We start from the raw sequence: 19,132 nt of genomic DNA, 5'->3' as shown, positions 1-19,132 counted from the left end.
TAGTCGTTATGCCCTACGGATTGAACAATGTGCAAATGGTTACTACCTAGGTAACAGGAGAACTGCCCAATTGCTGACGCACCAGAGGCTGTCTTGAGTCTGTAGCATTGCATCCCAGTTCTTGCTTTTAAACTGAAAGAAGTAACAGGTAGAAAACCAGAGAAACAAAAAGGAGGCCCTGTGGTAAAACACTGTTACACCTGTATTAGGTGATGTATGGTAGGACCTGTACTACAGCTTCGCCGGTAGTCCCTGCCTGCAGGCTCCGCCCAGTAGGCGGAGTATAAATAATGTGTGTCCTCCATGCAGCAGCCATTTTGCCAGCTGTTGTGGGAGGCCACACATCTTACTGCAATAAAGCCTCAGCTGTACCCAACTCTTTGTTCAATTGATCGTGCATCGATTGCTCTTAAGATTTTCTAAAAATGGACCTCCGATTCAAACCGGATCACCTGCAACTGGATCCACAATCAAGCGACGCCAAAAAGGACTTTAATCACTGGCTAGCTTCTTTCGAGGCCTCTATCAACTCGGCGCCCAGTGCTATCTCGGAGGCTCAGAAGATACGGATCCTGTACTCAAGGTTGAGCTCCAATGTTTTCTCGCTGATCCAGGACGTGCCCACCTACGCCGAAGCCATGACGCTTCTCAAAGAAAACTACGCACAGAAGATGAACATGCTCTTCGCCAGGCACGTACTCGCCACTCGCTCTCAACTCCCTGGTGAGTCCATCGAAGACTTCTGGCCGGCCCTAATCCCACTCGTCCAGGACTGTGACTGTCAGGCCGTTACAGCCACTGAACATTCAAACCTCCTTATGAGGGACACGTTCATTACGGAGATTGGGCCGGACATCATACGCCAAAGACTGTTAGAGGGGGCCACGCTCGATCCAGCTGAGACACAGAAGCTAGCGCTCTCCATGACAGTTGCCTCCCGCAACATTCAGGCCTACACCCCAGCCGCGCAGCCCACCCCTCCTACGCATCGTGGACCCCACAGACGGCGGCCCCAGCGGAGGCATTACCCAGCCAATACACCTGCGCCGCACGCCAGCCATCGCACCCCGGGGGCCCCCGATGCTATTTTTGCGGCCAGCAGAAACCCTCGCCAACGCTGCCCAGCCCGCGCTGCCCTTTGTAAAGCTTGCGGCAAGAAGGGGTACTTCGCCGCGGTATGCCAGGCCCGTGCAGTCGCCGCTGTCGCCCCCACCCCCGCTAGTCTACGCACAATGGGCATCGCCATCTTCACCTACCCAAACCACGCGCGGCCAGTGGGCACCGCCATCCCCCTCCCCCCCCCATAGACCACGTGCGGCCCACGCCCACCGCCATCTTGTCCAACCCCCGCAATGTGCGGCCCATGGGCGCCGCCATTTTTTCCCTGCCAAGATTTTCCGACGCCGCCATCTTGTCTTCCCCATGGCACATGGACACCGACAGCATTTCAGGACCCGGGCCCCCCAGGCTCCACATCATCCGACGTCAGCGACGACCGACCACGACTCGCCTCAGTGACAATCGATCAGTCTCATCCGCACAACCTGGCCCCCGCATCGACCAGCGTGAAAATCAACGGCCACGTGACCTCTTGCCTGCTGGACTCCGGGAGCACCGAAAGCTTCATACACCCGGATACGGTAAGGCGCTGCTCCCTCGGGGTCCACCCCGCCAACCAAAGAATCTCCCTGGCCTCCGGCTCCCATTCCATCGCGATCCGGGGGTACTGTAAGGTCACACTTACGGTCCAGGGCATAGAATTCAGCGGCTTCCACCTCTACGTCCTCCCTAATCCCCGTGCTGCCCTACTACTAGGCCTGGACTTCCAGTGCAACCTCCAGAGCCTAACCCTAAAATTCGGCGGGCCCCTACCACCCCTCACTGTGTGCGGCCTTGCGACCCTAAAGGTCGATCCGCCTTCCCTCTCCGCAAATCTAACCGCGGATTGCAAACCTGTCGCCACCAGGAGCAGACAGTACAGCACCCAGGACAGGACCTTCATCAGGTCCGAGGTCCAGCGGCTGCTTCGGGAAGGCATCATCGAGGCCAGCAACAGCCCCTGGAGAGCCCAAGTTGTAGTCGTTAAAACTGGGGAGAAACACAGAATGGTCGTGGACTACAGCCAGACTATCAATCGATACACGCAGCTCAATGCGTACCCCCTCCCATGCTGATATGGTCAATCAGATTGCACAGTACCGGGTCTTCTCAACGGTAGACCTCAAATCCGCCTACCACCAGCTCCCCATTCGTAAATCGGACCATCCATACACTGCCTTCGAGGCGGACGGTCGCCTCTATCACTTCCTCACGGTTCCCATCGGCTTCACTAACGGGGTCTCGGTCTTCCAAAGGGAGATGGACCGAATGGTCGACTGGTATGGTTTGCGGGCCACCTTCCCATACCTAGACAACGTCTCCATCTGCGGCCATGACCAGCAGGACCACGATGCCAACCGTGCCAAATTTCTTCACACCGCCACTCTCCTAAACCTCACCTACAACAAGGAGAAAGGCGTGTTTAGCACGACCCGCTTAGCCATCCTCGGCTACGTGGTCCAGAACGGAGTTCTGGGGCCCGATCCTGACCGCATGCGCCCCCTCACGGAGCTCCCCCCTTCCCCACTGCCCCAAGGCCCTCAAAAACCGCCTGGGGTTCTTCTCATACTACGCCCAGCGGGTCCCAAACTATGCAGACAAGGCCTGCCCACTCATACAGTCCACCCACTTTCCCCTGACGGCTGAGGCATAACAGGCCTTCGCCCGTATCAGAGCCGATATCGCCTAGGCCAGGATGCACGCAGTAGACGAGACACTGCCCTTTCAAGTAGAGAGCGACGCATCAGATGTCGCCCTAGCCGCCACCCTCAATCAGGCAGGCAGACCCATGGCATTCTTCTCCCGCACCCTTCATGCCTCAGAAATTCGGCACTCATCCGTCGATAAAGAGGCCCAAGCTATTGTTGAAGCTGTGCGGCACTGGAGGCATTACCTGGCCGGCAGGAGATTCACTCTCCTCACTGACCAACGGTCGGTAGCCTTCGTGTTTAATAACACACAGCGGGGCAAGATCAAGAACGATAAGATCTTGAGGTGGAGGATCGAGCTCTCCACCTATAATTACGAGATTCTGTATCGCCCCGGCAAACTCAACGAGCCCCCAGACGCCCTATCCTGAGGTATATGTGCCAGCGCACAAGTAGACCGACTCCGGGCCCTGCACGACAGCCTTTGTCATCCGGGAGTCACACGGTTGTACCATTTTATCAAGGCCCGCAACCTGCCCTACTCCGTCGAGGAAGTACAGACAATCACCAGGAACTGCCAGGTCTGTGTCGAGTGCAAGCCGCACTTTTACCGGCCGGACCGTGTGCGCCTGGTGAAGGCCTCCCGCCCCTTTGAACACCTCAGCGTGGATTTCAAAGGGCCCCGCCCCTCCACCGACCGAAACACGTATTTTCTCAGTGTGGTCGATGAGTACTCCAGATTCCCCTTCGCCATCCCATGCTCCGATATGACGTCTGCCATAGTCATCAAAGTCCTCAACACAATCTTCACTCTGTTCGGTTTCCCCGCCTATAGCCACAGTGACAGGGGATCCTCATTCATGAGTGATGAGCTGCGTCAGTTCCTGCTCAGCAGGGGTATCGTCTCCAGCAGGACGACCAGCTATAACCCCCGGGGAAATGGGCAGGCAGAGAGGGAGAACGGGACGGTATGGAGGGCCGTCCAACTGGCCCTACGGTCCAGGAACCTCCCAGCCTCTCGCTGGCAGGAGGTCCTCCCTGATGCACTACACTCCATTCGGTCACTACTGTGCACCGCCATTAACAACACACCCCATGAACGTCTCTTTGCCTTCCCCAGGAAGTCCACATCCGGGATGTCGCTCCCGACTTGGCTCGCGGCTCCAGGGCCAGTCCTGTTCTGTAGGCACGTCCGACTCCACAAGGCAGGCCCGTTGGTGGAGAGGGCGCAATTGCTCCATACAAACCTCCAGTATGCCTATGTGGCGTACCCCGACGGCTGCCAGGATACTGTCTCCTTCAGGGACCTGGCACCAGCAGGTTCCCCACACACACCCCCTCCGGCCCGGCGCCACCCTCCGCTCCCCCGGCGCTCTCACCATTAACCCCACCAGGACCATCCGTCCTTCCCCTGCCCGGGGATGAAGAGAATTTCAGCATGCTCCCAGAGTCACCGAACATCAGGCCAGCACTGATATCGCCGCCAGCACTTCGTCGCTCCCAGCGGAACATTAAGGCCCCGGATCGGTTAAACCTCTAACTTTTCCACTAGACTTCAAAAGACATTTTTTTTGCTCTTAAATATTGTAAATATGAATTCATTGCTGTATATAGTTCTCCACCACCCCCGCCGGACTCAATTTTAACAGGGGGTGAATGTGGTAAACCATTGTTACACCTTTATTAGGTGATGTATGGTACTACAGGTTCGCCGGTGGTCCCTGTCTGCTGGCTCCGCCCAGTAGGCGGAGTATAAATATGTGTGTCCTCCATGCTGCAGCCATTTCGCCAGCTGCTGTGGGAGGCCACACATCTTAGAGCAATAAAGCCTCAGTTGTACCCAACTCTAGTCTTTGTTCAATTGATCGTGCATCAGGCCCAAATGAACTGGAGGAGGAATGAAGAATAATAAATTAAAATTCGACTTCCTACAGAGCCTCATTAATAACCTGTCGGCTCATTAAGATGGAACGCCTGACCTGCATTTAAACTGCAATTGAAAGATCCATAAATATTTAATTCCTTTGTTTGGCTCACTCCTCAGCGAAAGCCTACGGACCTATTTATGTCAATTATTCCCAAGCTATTTCAACTACCTGCTTCTGCAGCCAGCCAGCAGGATGCGTGGGCTGGGAAAGCGAAGCATCTGTTCATAGGTCTGCAGGCTGGGAGCTAGGAATTACATCGTCAATCCTCTACCCTGCACCTCGCTGCAGCACCCACCCCCCCCCCCCCCCCCCTCAAACCCGCCAGTCACTCCACCCCCATCAACCCTCCGAGAGGTGTAACGTCTCTGCCCAGCCATGTTGGGGCAGAAGAACATAGAACATTACAGCGCAGTGCAGGCCCTTCGGCCCTCGATGTTGCGCCGTCCTGTGAAACCCTTCTAAAGTCCCTCTACACTATTCCCTTTTCGTCCATATGCCTATCCAATGACCATTTGAATGCGTTTAGTGTTGGCGAGTCCACTACTGTTGCAGACAGGGCATTCCACACCCTTACTACTCTCTGAGTAAAGAATCTACCTCTGAGATCTGTCCTATATCTATCTCCCCTCAATTTAAAGCTATGTCCCCTCGTGCTGGACATCACCATCCGAGAAAAAAGGCTCTCAATGTCCACCCGATCTAATCCTCTGATCATCTTGATATAACTTATTGTCACAGGTAGGCTTCAATTAAGTTACTGTGAAAAGCCCCTAGTCGCCACATTCCGGCGCCTGTTCGGGGAGGCCAGTACGGGAATTGAACCCGCGCTGCTGGTCTTGTTCTGCAATACACGTCAGCTATTTAGCCCACTGTGCTAAACCAGCCCCTGAAACAGCGTCAAAATAGCACTACCCCACAGGCTGCTAAATCAGAGCATCCTTAGCTCAGTTACTGCCGTGTAGTGAGTTAGTCTGGATGTCAAGGTTCAGCCCCAAGTTTGACCACACCTAAATTCCTGTGAGCATCACACCTTCGGAAGGATACTGGCCATGGAGGGCAAGGAGTGTCGATTTCCTCACTATGCATCTGTACGTTTAAGGGTAGCATGACACAAACAAGGGTATGTTCCCCGAAGTTTAGACGGTTAAGGGGGGATTTTAGCAAGTTTTCACGATACTAAGAGGACCAGGTAGGGTGAATGGAGAGAATCCTCCGGAAATGTAAGCGCATAAATCGCCCTTCGAAGCCTTGAAACCTCTCTCCAAAAAGCAGTGGTGGACTTGTCCACTGAGTAGAAAAACAGTCATTCAAATCTCTGTCTGAGATGAAAGAGGTTCCTGTTCATCGCTGTTTCAGTCTGGGAGCTTCACTCTATATCGAACTGTTTTGAGTTTTGGATGGTGAGACGGGAGGAGGTAAAAGGTCAGGTAATAAAGCTAGTGGTGTAATGGTAATGTTACTGGACTTGTAATCCGGGCTCCCAGGTTAATGTTCGGTGGACAATGGTTCAAATCCCACCATGGCAGCTGGTGGAATTTAAATTTGGTTCAGTGAAGGTCAGTCTCGTTGATGATGACAACAAACTGCCATTGCTTGTTATAAAAAAGCCATCTGGTTCACTAATGGAGCGGCACGGTAGCACAGTGGGTAGCACTGTTGCTTAGGGCAGCATAGTGGTTAGCACAATTGCTTCACAGCTCCAGGGTCCCAGGTTCGATTCCCGGCTTGGGTCACTGTGTGTGCGGAGTTTGCACATCATCCCCGTGTGTGCGTGGGTTTCCTCCGGGTGCTCCGGTTTCCTTCCACAGTCCAAAGATGTGCAGGTTAGGTGGATTGGCTATGCTAAATTGCCCTTAGTGTCCTAAATTGCCCTTAGTGTTGGGTGGGGTTACTGGGTTATGGGGATAGGGTGGAGGTATGGGCTTGGGTAGGGTGCTCTTTCCAAGAGCCAGTGTAGACTCGATGGACTGAATGAGCCTCCTTCTGCACTGTAAATTCTATGACATTCACAGCACCAGGGACTCGGGTTCAATTCCAGGCTCGGGTCACGGTCTGTGCGGTGTCTGCACGTTCTCCCCGTGTCTGCGTGGGTTTCCTGAGGTTGAGGGCCCAATGCGGGATTGGAGGAAAAATGTTCCAAATAGCCCACAGAAAGGCAAGCCTAGCTGGGACCCATCGGTACCCATAGCAACATCTTTTACTTGAAGGAAGTGAGTGGAGTTAAAGGAGAAATTGTTCAATGTGAGAACAAGTTCAGCCAGGTGGAGGAGGATGGTGGTGGATTGATGTGAGTCTGGTTGAGCCTCTGTTCAAGAAAGAAGCTCTCAGAGATGCAGGTATAGGAGGATTAGATGTCCATCGAGAAAAGGAGATGTCTGGGGCCAGAGAGCTGGAAACTGTTCGGAGGCTGTTGGGAGAGGCATGGACTTGGTGGGAAGTGATAATCAACAATCATAGAATTTTCACTGCAGAAGGAGGCCATTCAGCCCATCGAGTCTGCACTGACCCGTGGAAAGAGCACCCTACTTAAGCCCACGCCTCCACCCTCTAAGAACATAAGAACTAGGAGCAGGAGTAGGCCATCTGGCCCCTCGAGCCTGCTCCGCCATTCAATGAGATGATGGCTGATCTTTTGTGGACTCAGCTCCACTTTCCGGCCCGAACACCATAACCCTTAATCCCTTTATTCTTCAAAAAACTATCTACCTTTACCTTAAAAACATTTAATGAAGCAGCCTCAACTGCTTCACTGGGAAGGGAATTCAATAGATCCACAACCCTTTGGGTGAAGAAGTTCCTCCGAAGCTCAGTCCTAAATCTACTTCCCCTTATTATGAGGCTATGCCCCGTAGTTCTGCTTTCACCCGCCAGTGGAAACAACCTGCCTGCATCTATCCTATCTATTCCCTTCATAATTTTATATGTTTCTAGAAGATCCCCCCACATCCTTCTAAATTCCAATGAGTACAGTCCCAGTCTACTCAACCTCTCCTCGTAATCCAACCCCCTCAACTCTGGGATTGACCTAGTGAATCTCCTCTGCACACCGTCCAGCGCCAGTACATCCTTTCTCAGGTAAGGAGACCAAAACTGAACACAATACGCCAGGTGTGGCCTCACTAACACCTTATACAATTGCAGCATAACCTCCCTAGTCTTAAACTCCATCCCTCTAGCAATGAAGGACAAAACTCCATTTGCCTTCTTAATCACCTGTTGCACCTGTAAACCAACTTTTTGCGACTCATGCACTAGCACACCCAGGTCTTTCTGCACAGCAGCATGTTTTAATATTTTAGCATTTAAATAATAATCCCTTTTACTGTTATTCCTACCAAAATGGATAACCTCACATTTGTCAACATTGTATTCCATCTGCCAGACCCTAGCCCATTCACTTAACCTATCCAAATCCCTCTGCAGACTTCCAGTATCCTCTGCACTTTTCGCTTTACCACTCATCTTAGCATCATCTCCAAACTTGAACACATTGCACTTGATCCCCAACTCCAAATCATTTATGTAAATTGTGAACAATTGTGGGCCCAACACTGATCCCTGAGAGACACCACTAGCTACTGATTGCCAACCAGAGAAACATCCATTAATCCCCACTCTTTGCTTTCTATTAATTAACCAATCCTCTATGCTACTACTTTACCCTTAATACCATGCATCTTTATCTTATGCAACAACCTTTTGTGTGGCACCTTGTCAAAAGCTTTCTGGAAATCCAGATATACCACATCCATTGGCTCCCTGTTATCTACCACACTGGTAATATCCTCAAAAAATTCCACTAAATTAGTTAGGCACGACCTGCCCTTTATGAACCCATGCTGCGTCTGCCCAATGGGACAATTTCCATCCAGGTGCCTCACTATTTCTTCCTTGATGATAGATTCCAGCATCTTCCCTACTACTGAAGTTAAGCTAACTGGCCTATAATTCCCCGCTTTCTGCCTACCTCCTTTTTTAAACAGTGGTGTCATGTTTGCTAATTTCCAATCTGTAGGGACCACCCCAGAGTCTAGTGAATTTTGGTAAATTATCACTAGTGCATTTGCAATTTCCCTAGCCATCTCTTTTAGCACTCGGATGCATTCCATCAGGGCCAGGAGACTTGTCTACCTTTAGCCCCATTAGCTTGCCCATCACTACTTCCTTAGTGATAACAATCATCTCAAGGTCCTCACCTGTCATAGCCTCATTTCTATCAGTCACTGGCATGTTATTTGTGTCTTCCACTGTGAAGACAGACCCAAAAAAACCTGTTCAGTTCCTCAGCCATTTCCTCATCTCCCATTATTAAATCTTCCTTCTCATCCTCTAAAGGACCAATATTTACCTTAGCCACCTTTTTGTTTTATATATTTGTAGAAACTTTTATTGTCTGTTTTTATATTCTGAGCAAGTTTACTCTCATAATCTATCTTACTCTTCTTTATAGACTTTTTAATAGCTTTCTGTTGCCCCCTAAAGATTTCCCAGTCCTCTAGTCTCCCACTGATCTTTGCCACTTTGTATGCTTTTTCCTTCAATTTGATACTCTCCCTTATTTCTTTAGATATCCACGGTCGAGTTTTCCTCTTTCTACCGTCCTTCCTTTTTGTTGGTATAAACCTTTGCTGAGCACTGTGAAAAATCGCTTGGAAGGTTCCCCACTGTTCCTCGACTGTTTCACCATAAAGTCTTTGCTCCCAGTCTTCCTTAGCTAGCTCTGCTCTCATCCCATTGTAATCGCCTTTGTTTAAGCACAAAACACTAGTGTTTGATTTTACCTTCTCACCCTCCATCTGTATTTTAAATTCCACCATATTGTGATCGCTCCTTCCAAGAGGATCCCTAACTATGAGATCATTAATCAATCCTGTCTCATTACACAGGACCAGATCTTGGACCGCTTGTTCCCGCGCAGGTTCCATTACATACTGTTCTAGGAAACTATCGCGGATACAACTATCCCCATAAGGGGCAATTTCGCATGGCCAATTCATAGAACTTGCACATCTTTGGACTGTGGGAGGAAACCGGTGCACCCAGAGGAAACCCACGCACACACGGGGAGAAAGTGCAAACTCCACACAGTCACCCGAGGCCGGAATTGAACCCGGGTCCCTGGAGCTGTGAGGGAGCAGTGCTAACCACTGTGCCATCGTGCTGCCCAAGTAACTGGACAAAGAGAGAAAAAAAAAGTGCAGGGAAAGAAAGAAATCAGTGCCGTGGGATAAAAACAGGCTTAGATGATGGGTCTACCAGTGCAGCCATGTCTGTGGATTTTGCAAAGGAGGTAGATGCTGGCAGTTTGGGTTTGAGAGGTCAGTAACAGTCTGGTAAACAATGGCTTGATGTTTGATGGAGGGGTGTTAACATCTTGTCAATTACATAGTTGCCGATTGTTAATGCCAATTACATGGTTAAGGATAAGAAACAGGTGATGGGTATTAATGGTCACCCAGCACATATAAATGGGGGATTTCCTTTGACATTTTGTTTTAGTTGCAGTGCCCCAACCAGGGGCTGTCACCACCCCTTCAACCCCCTCCCCCCCCTCCCCCCCCTCCCCCCCTCCCCCCCTCCCCCCCCCCCCCTCCCTCCCTCCCTCCCTCCCTCCCTCCCTCCCTCTTTCTCCTAACTATTAGTTTTATTAAGGGTACAAATAGAGGAGAACTGGGACACTGGGTTGAGGGGGAGTAGAGGTGCGAACAAGTCTTTGTTTGGGGCCAATCAGCTTGGATCCTATTGACAAAAGGAAGCATCCGAGGGTTGATGTTCAACCTCCTCAAGGTAAAAGATTACTTCACCAAACAACAGTAATGCCAGGTTTAATACTAATGCTCCGTCACTGTGACGAGCAACTATTTCCTTCAGAAAGAATTAGCAACAGGCAACAGCTTAAGGGGAGAGAAAAGGGAACTGACCTTGCGAAATGAGAAGTAAAGACACATCCAAAATGCTTGTGTGTGCAAGTGTATGCAGTTAATGATAAATTCTTTCCAACTGGTAATTCCTTCCATCGGCAACATTAATGGTAAGTGTTTCCTCCTGTATTTTGACTCTTCTGATATTAGGGCCTCCATTATGCTGTCACATGGATCCTATTAGCATTTTTCGCCAGTTGGCATGGCAACTTCCAGCGGCCTCTCAACTGCACAGTCCACCCACCCAGGCTTGATGATGGGCCCTGCTCATAAACAGGAGTAAAAATGGAAAGCACTTATAACCGATCAAATAACCGCACCAAAGACCAGCTTCGAAAACCTTTTAACACCTCTACAATGTACAATTGTGGCTTGGCCACTCTACGCCTCTGCAATTCCCCTCTGACCATCCATTACTCACTTAATTTTGTTTTGTTTAAAAAGTGTTTTATACTACTTCCTCCCCAACAGAGAGCATAAGAACATCGGAACAGAAGTCGGCGATTCAGCCCTTCGAGCCTGCTCCGCCGTTCAATCAGATCATGGCTGATCTCTTCCACCTCTAAAATCCACCTCTCTATCTGTTCCCCCAAAACCCTTTAACCTGTTTTTTTTAATCAGAAAGATATCTATTTCCTTCTTGAAAGCTGTTAATGACTCAGATTCCACCGCACTATGGGGCAGCGAGTTCCACTAATTCATCACCCTCTGCGAGTAGTTCCTCCTCATCTCACTTCCAAATCTACCGCCTCTCAACCTATACCTGTGACCTCTCATTCAAGGTCCCTCCACCATGCCTGGCAGCCCCCGCCCATGGTGCCTATCATCCTACCCCCTCTGATTTCCCCCCTCCCCCACTCGAACCTTAGTGCAAACAATCAAGACAAAGGCAAGAAGTAAAAACAAACAAACAATCCCTCCCAAGGCCCGAACACAGACCCAACAACGGACCCCCCTCATCCCTCAACAAAGACCTGTATACAAGCCTAAAGCCAAAAAACAGAAAAACGAACCACAATGTTTTTCGCAATACAGTACATTCACTCCACTTCTCCTCCATCAAAGTTCAAAGTCCTCCTTCTCCTGCCAGTCTATTTTCTTTCATGAAGTCCACTGCCTCCTCTGCCGAGCCAAAGTATAATTCCCGGCCCCCAAATATCACCCATAGGCGGGCCGGGTACAGTAGTCCAAACTTTACGCTCTTCTTGTACAGGGCCGACTTGACCTTATTAAAGCTGACCCTCCTCTTCGCCAGCTCTGCCCCCAGGTCATGGTACACACGGATCTCGCCACCTTCCCAATGCAACACCTTGTCTGCCTGGCCCATCTCATGATACGCTCCTTACCAAGGAACCGATGGAACCGTACCACCATCGCCCTCGGCGGCTGCCCCCTGGGGCTGACTTATCAGCACGCTGTGGGCTCGATCCACCTCTAACGGCCGGTCAAACGCACCTTCTCCAAGCAGCTTCTCCAGCAGCTTCCCAACATACGCACCCGCATCCGATCCTTCGATTCTCTCCAGCAGACTCACAATCCAAATGTTCTGTCTGCGAGATCGGTTCTCCAGCAGTCGCTTCTGCTGGTCTCGCACCAGTCCCATCTCCGCTGCCGTCGAGATGGACTGTTCTTCATGCTCCCCCACCAGCTCCTCCAACCTCTGGATCGCTTGTCCCTGAGTTGCCAGTCTCGTCTCAACGCGGTCAACCCCTGCCTTGATCGAGTCCACTGCCCGGGCCAGGTTCCATCCGTTGTTGGGTGAACGTCTTGTTCAAGAAGCTCACCAGCTGATCCATCGACCACTGAGCCAGCAGGGCCGGCCCCTGCGCCATCACCGCATGCGTTGCCAGCACTACACCCGCTTCAACCAACTGGTTTGCTCTTTCTCGGGCACTTCTGGTCTCTTCAGGGCCTCACGGTAGCATGGTGGTTAGCATAAATGCTTCACAGCTCCAGGGTCCCAGGTTCAATTCCCGGCTGGGTCACTGTCTGTGTGGAGTCTGCACGTCCTCCCCGTGTGTGCGTGGGTTTCCTCCGGGTGCTCCGGTTTCCTCCCACAGTCCAAAGATGTGCGGGTTAGGTGGATTGGCCATGCTAAATTGCCCGTAGTGTAAGGTTAATGGGGGGATTGTTGGGTTACGGGTTACGTGGGTTTAAGTAGGGTGATCATTGCTCGGCACAACATCGAGGGCCGAAGGGCCTGTTCTGTGCTGTACTGTTCTATGTTCTATGGTCCTCCGCTCCATAAACTAAGGGGTCAACCTCTTCTGCTCACCCTGCCACACCTTTTCCCTCTAAAATCTCTGCTGCAAACCCGGGCAAAGGCCACGAAAAGACCGCCACGAGTGGGAGCTACCACATACATGACCACTCACTCCATGGCCGCCACTGGAAATCATGCTCCAAAGATATGGATGTCCAAGAAACGTCGTCACTATCCTCCAACTGCTTCATGATGATATGACTGCAACCTGCAACTGACTTGAGTAGGAGATCTGAAACAATCCAAACCTGGGTCAAGGAAGGCTGTGTGATAGCCCCAAAGTATTTACAATCCACCTGACAGTGTGTATTCACCTCATCAAAGATCAACTGCCCTCCGGTGTCAGAAATAAATACAAGTGGGGGAAACTGTTTAACCTCAGTCATCTCCATGCCAAAATGTAGACCACCATTCAGCACACAGGGCTAAATCGCTGGCTTTTAAAGCAGATCAAGGCAGGCCAGCAGCATGGTTCGATTCCCGTACCAGCCTCCCCAAACAGGCACTGGAATGTGGCGACTAGGGGCTTTTCACAGTAACTTCATTGAAGCCTACTTGTGACAATAAGCGATTTTCATTTTCATTTCAGTTTGGTCCACATGATCTACAGTTTGTGTATGATTGCTGTGTTGTTGCCCGCTCTGCACCAAATTTGCAAGACACTCTCTTGATCTCTTCAGTTCTACATACAAGACGCTCAGCGAACCTTGAATGTTGCCAAAACTCATATCAACCCACACCTAAAGCCACTTTCCTTATATGTTAAAGGAAAGACTCTGGAATACGTTTAGCACGTCCCATCCCTTGGCAGCCAACGGCCACCAGTGGCGAGGAGATCCAACAGTGGATCAGCTGAGCAGGTCGGCCTTCTACAAAACGAAACAGCAGCGAGTGCTTGACAACAATGATCTCCGCAAGCCAACAGAAAGTTCTACTGTATAGCGTAGATATCATCACCAACTCCTGTACTACAGTGAGACCTGGACCATGATCAACAACCCATAAGAATGCTAGAAAGGTTCCATCAGCAATGCCTCCGCCGCACCCTCTGGATTCAATGGGAGGACTGTCGAACAAACATTTGTGCCCTGCTTAAAGCCAGCTCCACAATATTCAGGAAAACTCCTGCAAAATCAATTTCGATGGACTGGATATGGTGTCCGGATGGCCAAAAAAGCATCTCCCCTGGAGGTCCTGAAATGCTCGATCAATCACAGCACCGTCGCTATAAACTCTGCAGGATTTTTACAATCTCCTTCAAACCTGGGCTCTTCCAATTGTTTACAACTCGAGTGTCACAAGGGTCGAGTGTGTTATGCAATCAAGGGAGTGAACAGATCTGATCCCAAGTATGACTGACTGAGACGAGTAGTCACCACAAATGAGCACGGAGTACCATTTGTGTTATGAACTGTGGAAAATTAAGATTAAATAATGAAATTGGGATAAAATAAAATGGGGAGTTGATAAGGGCAGCTGTCTGAAGAGGTGTTTTGATATGCAAATTTGCGTACCAGTGAGAAAATAAAGTGTTTACCGGTGTGTCATGGGAAAAATGATGAGGTGGAGAAGAGGCAGCTTTGGAGTGGAGAGATAGGGAAATTGGCACTTAAATGTTAAAAGCCAGCTCCACAGGGTGGGTAACATCAAAGGAAAAGAATGTTATATCTGTATCACAATAAGTGGAGAAAGAAACACAGCAGAAGCAGATACAATCACAGCCACACCCAACTGCAGAAAGCAGTCTCTCCCAAAAACAAGTCATTGCTAAAAAGCGGCTGGTTAAAATCCCAAAACACAAACTGAGAAATTACGCCTCTGCTGAAACTGGGACAAATAACCAGTGCGTGGTAAATATTTGCTGCTTTTGCCTCATAGATGTCTATAATATTAGATATTGTTTGGAAAAAGGAGCATCTCAGAGTTCAGGACACGTAGGTAGTTGGGAACAAAGGGGTAACTTCATGAGATACTGGGCTGGATTCTCCGGTCCCCCAGCCACATGTTTCTTGGTGATGTGCTGTTCGCTGGTTCTCTTTCTGCCGCTTGTCAATGGGATTGCCCTTTGCAGCCAACCCACGCCGCCAGGAAATCCCAACAGCAGGTGAATTGCAGCCACTGTGTGTGTGTGTGTATAGCTATCAGTGTAGTTACGTGTACTGTGTGTTTGTGTGTTTTTCTTATTCTTTATTAGTTGATTGCAAAACGACAGGACTATTCCTCCCTGGTTTGCATATCTTTTCTCTCAATGTAACGGTTTGAAAACATACACCACACCAGTGTTTCAAGTTACCCTTCTACGTGTTGGGATACCCTTGCATTTAACATCAGCAGGGTTCTTAATACTTGCCTCAATACAGAATCAGCGTTTGCATCCCAGATAAGGAAGGACCATAACTGACAGGATGCACGGATCTGGTTTATTTATTCAGTCATGGGATGCGACCATTGTGATCATTTATTGCCCATCGAAGGTGGTGGTGAACGGCCTTCTTGAACAGACCTGAAAGCCTTTATAAACCATTGCCTGGGGCAGACAGGAGTCTAGCATATTGCTGTGGACTGGACATACATGTAGGTCAGACCAGGTAAGGATGGTAAGTTTCCTTCCCCAAAGGACATTTGTGAAGATGGAATTTTAAAAACATTTCAGTAGCTTTGTGGTCCTGCTTCATGAGACTTTTTCCAGTTTTCTATCAATTTGTTTTCCCAATTAAGGGGCAATTTAGCGTGGCCAATCCACCTACCCTGCACATCTTTGGGTTGTGGGGGGTAAGAGACAGTCACAGACAGTGACCCGGGGGCCAGGATCGAACCCGAGTCCTTGGCGCCGTGAGGCAGCAGTGCTAACCACTGCTCCGCCTTGCCACCCTGGAATGTCCATAATTGAGCGAATTTAAATTCCCGGCCAGGATGGTGGGATTTGGACTCATGCAGTCCCGGATCATTAGTCCAGGCTTCTGGATTACGAGTGCAGTGATACAACCATCAAGCTACCATACCCACAATGTTCATAATGCAGCCAAACAGGTTGAGTATCAACCTGTAAATCCTTCCAAAACACCCCAATGACAGGTGGTAAGAGTGGGAGAGATTCCTGGTCGGCCATTTGATGAAAAGAAAGTTGGGATCCTCTCCCAACACTATCCATAGCTCCAGGCAACAACATGCATGCAAACGTGCATGTTGCCACAGCAACCCCGGACTCCCTGAGTGCAACATCACCACCAACCCTTGTGTTGCTCAGTGAGCCCCTGCAATGAAATCAAACATGACTGGGAAGGTTAACTCGTGTTAAATGCATCACTCATACCATTAACTAGAAATCCAGACGGTTTAATCAACATTTTAATGACGGTACAATGGCAGCATTTGCCCTTCAGTCACTAGGGTCTTCGTATTATGAGGATAAACAAGTTTCAGAGTCAGCCCCCAACCTACAGTCATGGCTGATCACTTGAATCCACACCGATGTGAAGCTGGAGCCACTCCTGGATCATCAATTTGATGTCAGCTCTGGAGATTCAATGCTGTCAATGAATATAAAGATCGTGATCCTGCCAGCAATCAGGGTAAAATTACATTCAGCTCGTTAACTCTACCAGACCCAAACACTGCCATCAAAATGGATGATGCTGCAGGAGCTCTTTGACTGGCAGCTAGAAGCAAAGACCCAGAATCTCCATCAATGGGCAATTTCTGATGTTTTAAGCCCCTCTATCCCAGTTTGTAATGAACAGTAATGTTTCATTATTACAAGTGGCTTGGTGTGCAAACAGTAGAATTCTCATCAGCCTAACACATTCCATGCCCATGGTCTATATGATGCCTCCTATATAACGTAGTCAGTTCGCACACATTGTATCAAATACACGAACTGCCCCACACCCACAACATAGCTGCAACAAGAGATATTAACCTCCCCCAGTTCATTCATTTCCAAACACACAGAGCACAGGAACTGGAAACCATTCAGCCCCTCCATCCTGTTCTAACATTGATCAATGGTTGATCTGTATCCTGCCTCTACACAACCTTGGTTAACAAAAATCTATCCATTGCAAATGTATAATGATCAATTGAGAAGCATCGACTGCTTTCTGTAGGGGAAGACTCTTGTACCCCCTGTGTGTGAAGAACTGTGTTTTCGCTTCCCTGGCTGTGATTTCCAGGTTAAATCCCGTGGTCATGGACAGCCCACAGTAGCTGTAAGTATTTGTCTTTCTCTCTCTACCCTATCACGCCTTTCAAAATCCGAAAAGAACTCAACCAAACCACTTAACCGTCTCTATTCCAGGGAACACAAGTTAAATTCTTGTAATCTCACACCATTACTTAACCCTTGGAGCATTGCTCACAATCCAGAAATCACATCAATAACTAATACTACTTTGATTAAAAGCCAGCATTGAATGATAAGGTTCCATTTCACACATTCCCCCAAATCACACTCTTTCTCCTAATGTTACTCTTTCTCCTAATGTTACTCTATCAGCATTACTAATGACACTCGATAACATCGCACAATTATAATTCACAATGCTACATTTTCCAAAATTATTCTAACCCAGGCTGAGGAGGCCACATATCATTCTAATGACTTGCTCCCTGAAAATGTGTTTATTTCTTCAAAATCTAGCTCACAATATCTCTCGCTGCACAGCAACTGATACACACAGGAATACAGCCTGTCCCATTATTTAATTAATTTAACCAGATGGTACAAACAGAATATATCCTGGAGATACTTGAAATATGATTTATGTCATGGGCATATAAACACGTTAAGAGGGAAGTGACGAGATGGAGGGGGCAGATTCTTTACATTAGTCTGGCATGGGTTATTGCCCACTCTACATCCCGGAACTGTCCCACACCTCTGAAAGTGATTTAACATGAGACCCAGTGAATGCTCTTGAGGAATGCACACACATTACACAGAAATTCAGTTTCGGTCAAAAGGATCCAGAATCAAACGTATTTGAGGCAAAATTTAAATTTTGGCCAAATCAAACCACTTAAATTCACAGGCGGAACGCGGTATGGGGTTGCCCTCCGTGAATATTCCTTTAAATATCACATCCAAGCACAAAGTATCCCATCTTCAAATTAAAATCATATCAATCTTGGGCTACAAGCTCAAGAGGAACTTCCCTCTCCCGAATGCCTACTTTCCACGACCAGCACTGTTCATATCCAGAACTGTTCAGCCAGTAATGTTGCAAGTGTCCCCCACACATTAACATTCTGAACTAGCATCTACATCTCATGCCATTCTCTGCCCTGATCCCACTCCTTTCCACCTTAACAGTGCGAATTGCAAACACCCAACAAGAATGCTTGGGAGGCAGCTGTATCCCAAAATGACTGGCTGACTAGTTGGCCATGAGGATACCTATGTGTCTAAATATTAAACCATTTTAAAATGCAAATCAACCAAATCATTATTTCCCCCCATGAACTCAAATTAACGTGAAAGGTCTAAATTCAGAAATCTGACAGTGCTCACAGTCTGTCAAGGGAAGACTTTTGTACCTAAATACATAGAATAAAGGCTTGGCAATTGTGAGGTGGTGACAATTTCCAAGTCTTCCCCCCTGTCAGTGATGCCAAAGGCTGCCTATCCCCAGAACAGCAGCCCCAAGATCAGTAATGGGATTAGGTAGCGGCTGGTAAAAAGCACAGTCCCGCTGCTCCCTTGACTGAGCGAGGCTCCAATTCACTACGTGGTGATTGCAATGTACACAAACCTACTCACCTCCTTCTTGACTGTACGCAGCAACCTCTGACGCATCTCTGCCTCTGTTGCAAAGGGAGAAAGATTGGGTTCTTTTTTATTAGATAAAAGCAAATGAACGAAGAAGCATATTTGTTTCCAATATGAGGAATCTTTTTGCATCCAGATCATTGAGCCTACCTGCTGTAGCTGTCGCCATGTTCCAGGTATGTAGACACTGCTCGATTCCTTTGCTCTTCGGCAGCAACTGCAGCCCGGGCTCTTTGATTGACAGCTGGTCCCCGTGACGTCAGCGCCTCTCTGATACATACCCCCGGGCGCCCTTGATTGACAGCTCAGGTTATCACAGGCTGGAGAGAGCCCAGATTTAAAGACACACTGCCTGGCTTTTTGCTTTCATTCATTTCCATCCTAACCATCCTCCCCCCCCCCCCCCCCCCCCCCGCCCGTCTCAAATTGTCTCAGCAACATTGTTTTTTTTTAAATCAAATAGCAGATCGTTTAATTACAGCCCGCCTCTTATTTTTGTTATTCGA

At 48.9% G+C, this 19,132-nt stretch overlaps 1 protein-coding gene across 1 annotated transcript in view; it reads right to left on the bottom strand.

Moving 5' to 3' along the window:
* The window catches only part of sgsm1a (small G protein signaling modulator 1a), a 195,105-nt gene extending 176,227 nt beyond the window's left edge, over positions 1 to 18,878 (bottom strand). Inside the window, exons 1-2 of the mRNA XM_038814691.1 lie at positions 18,777 to 18,878; positions 18,618 to 18,661 (exon numbers count right to left, since the gene is read on the bottom strand). Coding sequence (XP_038670619.1) covers positions 18,618 to 18,661; positions 18,777 to 18,795 — 63 coding nt within the window. The 5' untranslated portion in view covers positions 18,796 to 18,878. The remainder of the gene's footprint in view (positions 1 to 18,617; positions 18,662 to 18,776) is intronic.
* Between the last annotated feature and the right edge of the window lie 254 nt (positions 18,879 to 19,132).

This window comes from Scyliorhinus canicula, chromosome 1 (assembly GCF_902713615.1).
Source record: "Scyliorhinus canicula chromosome 1, sScyCan1.1, whole genome shotgun sequence".
In the NCBI taxonomy this organism is placed as follows: domain Eukaryota; kingdom Metazoa; phylum Chordata; class Chondrichthyes; order Carcharhiniformes; family Scyliorhinidae; genus Scyliorhinus; species Scyliorhinus canicula.
This window is presented reverse-complemented; position numbering and strand designations above follow the sequence as displayed.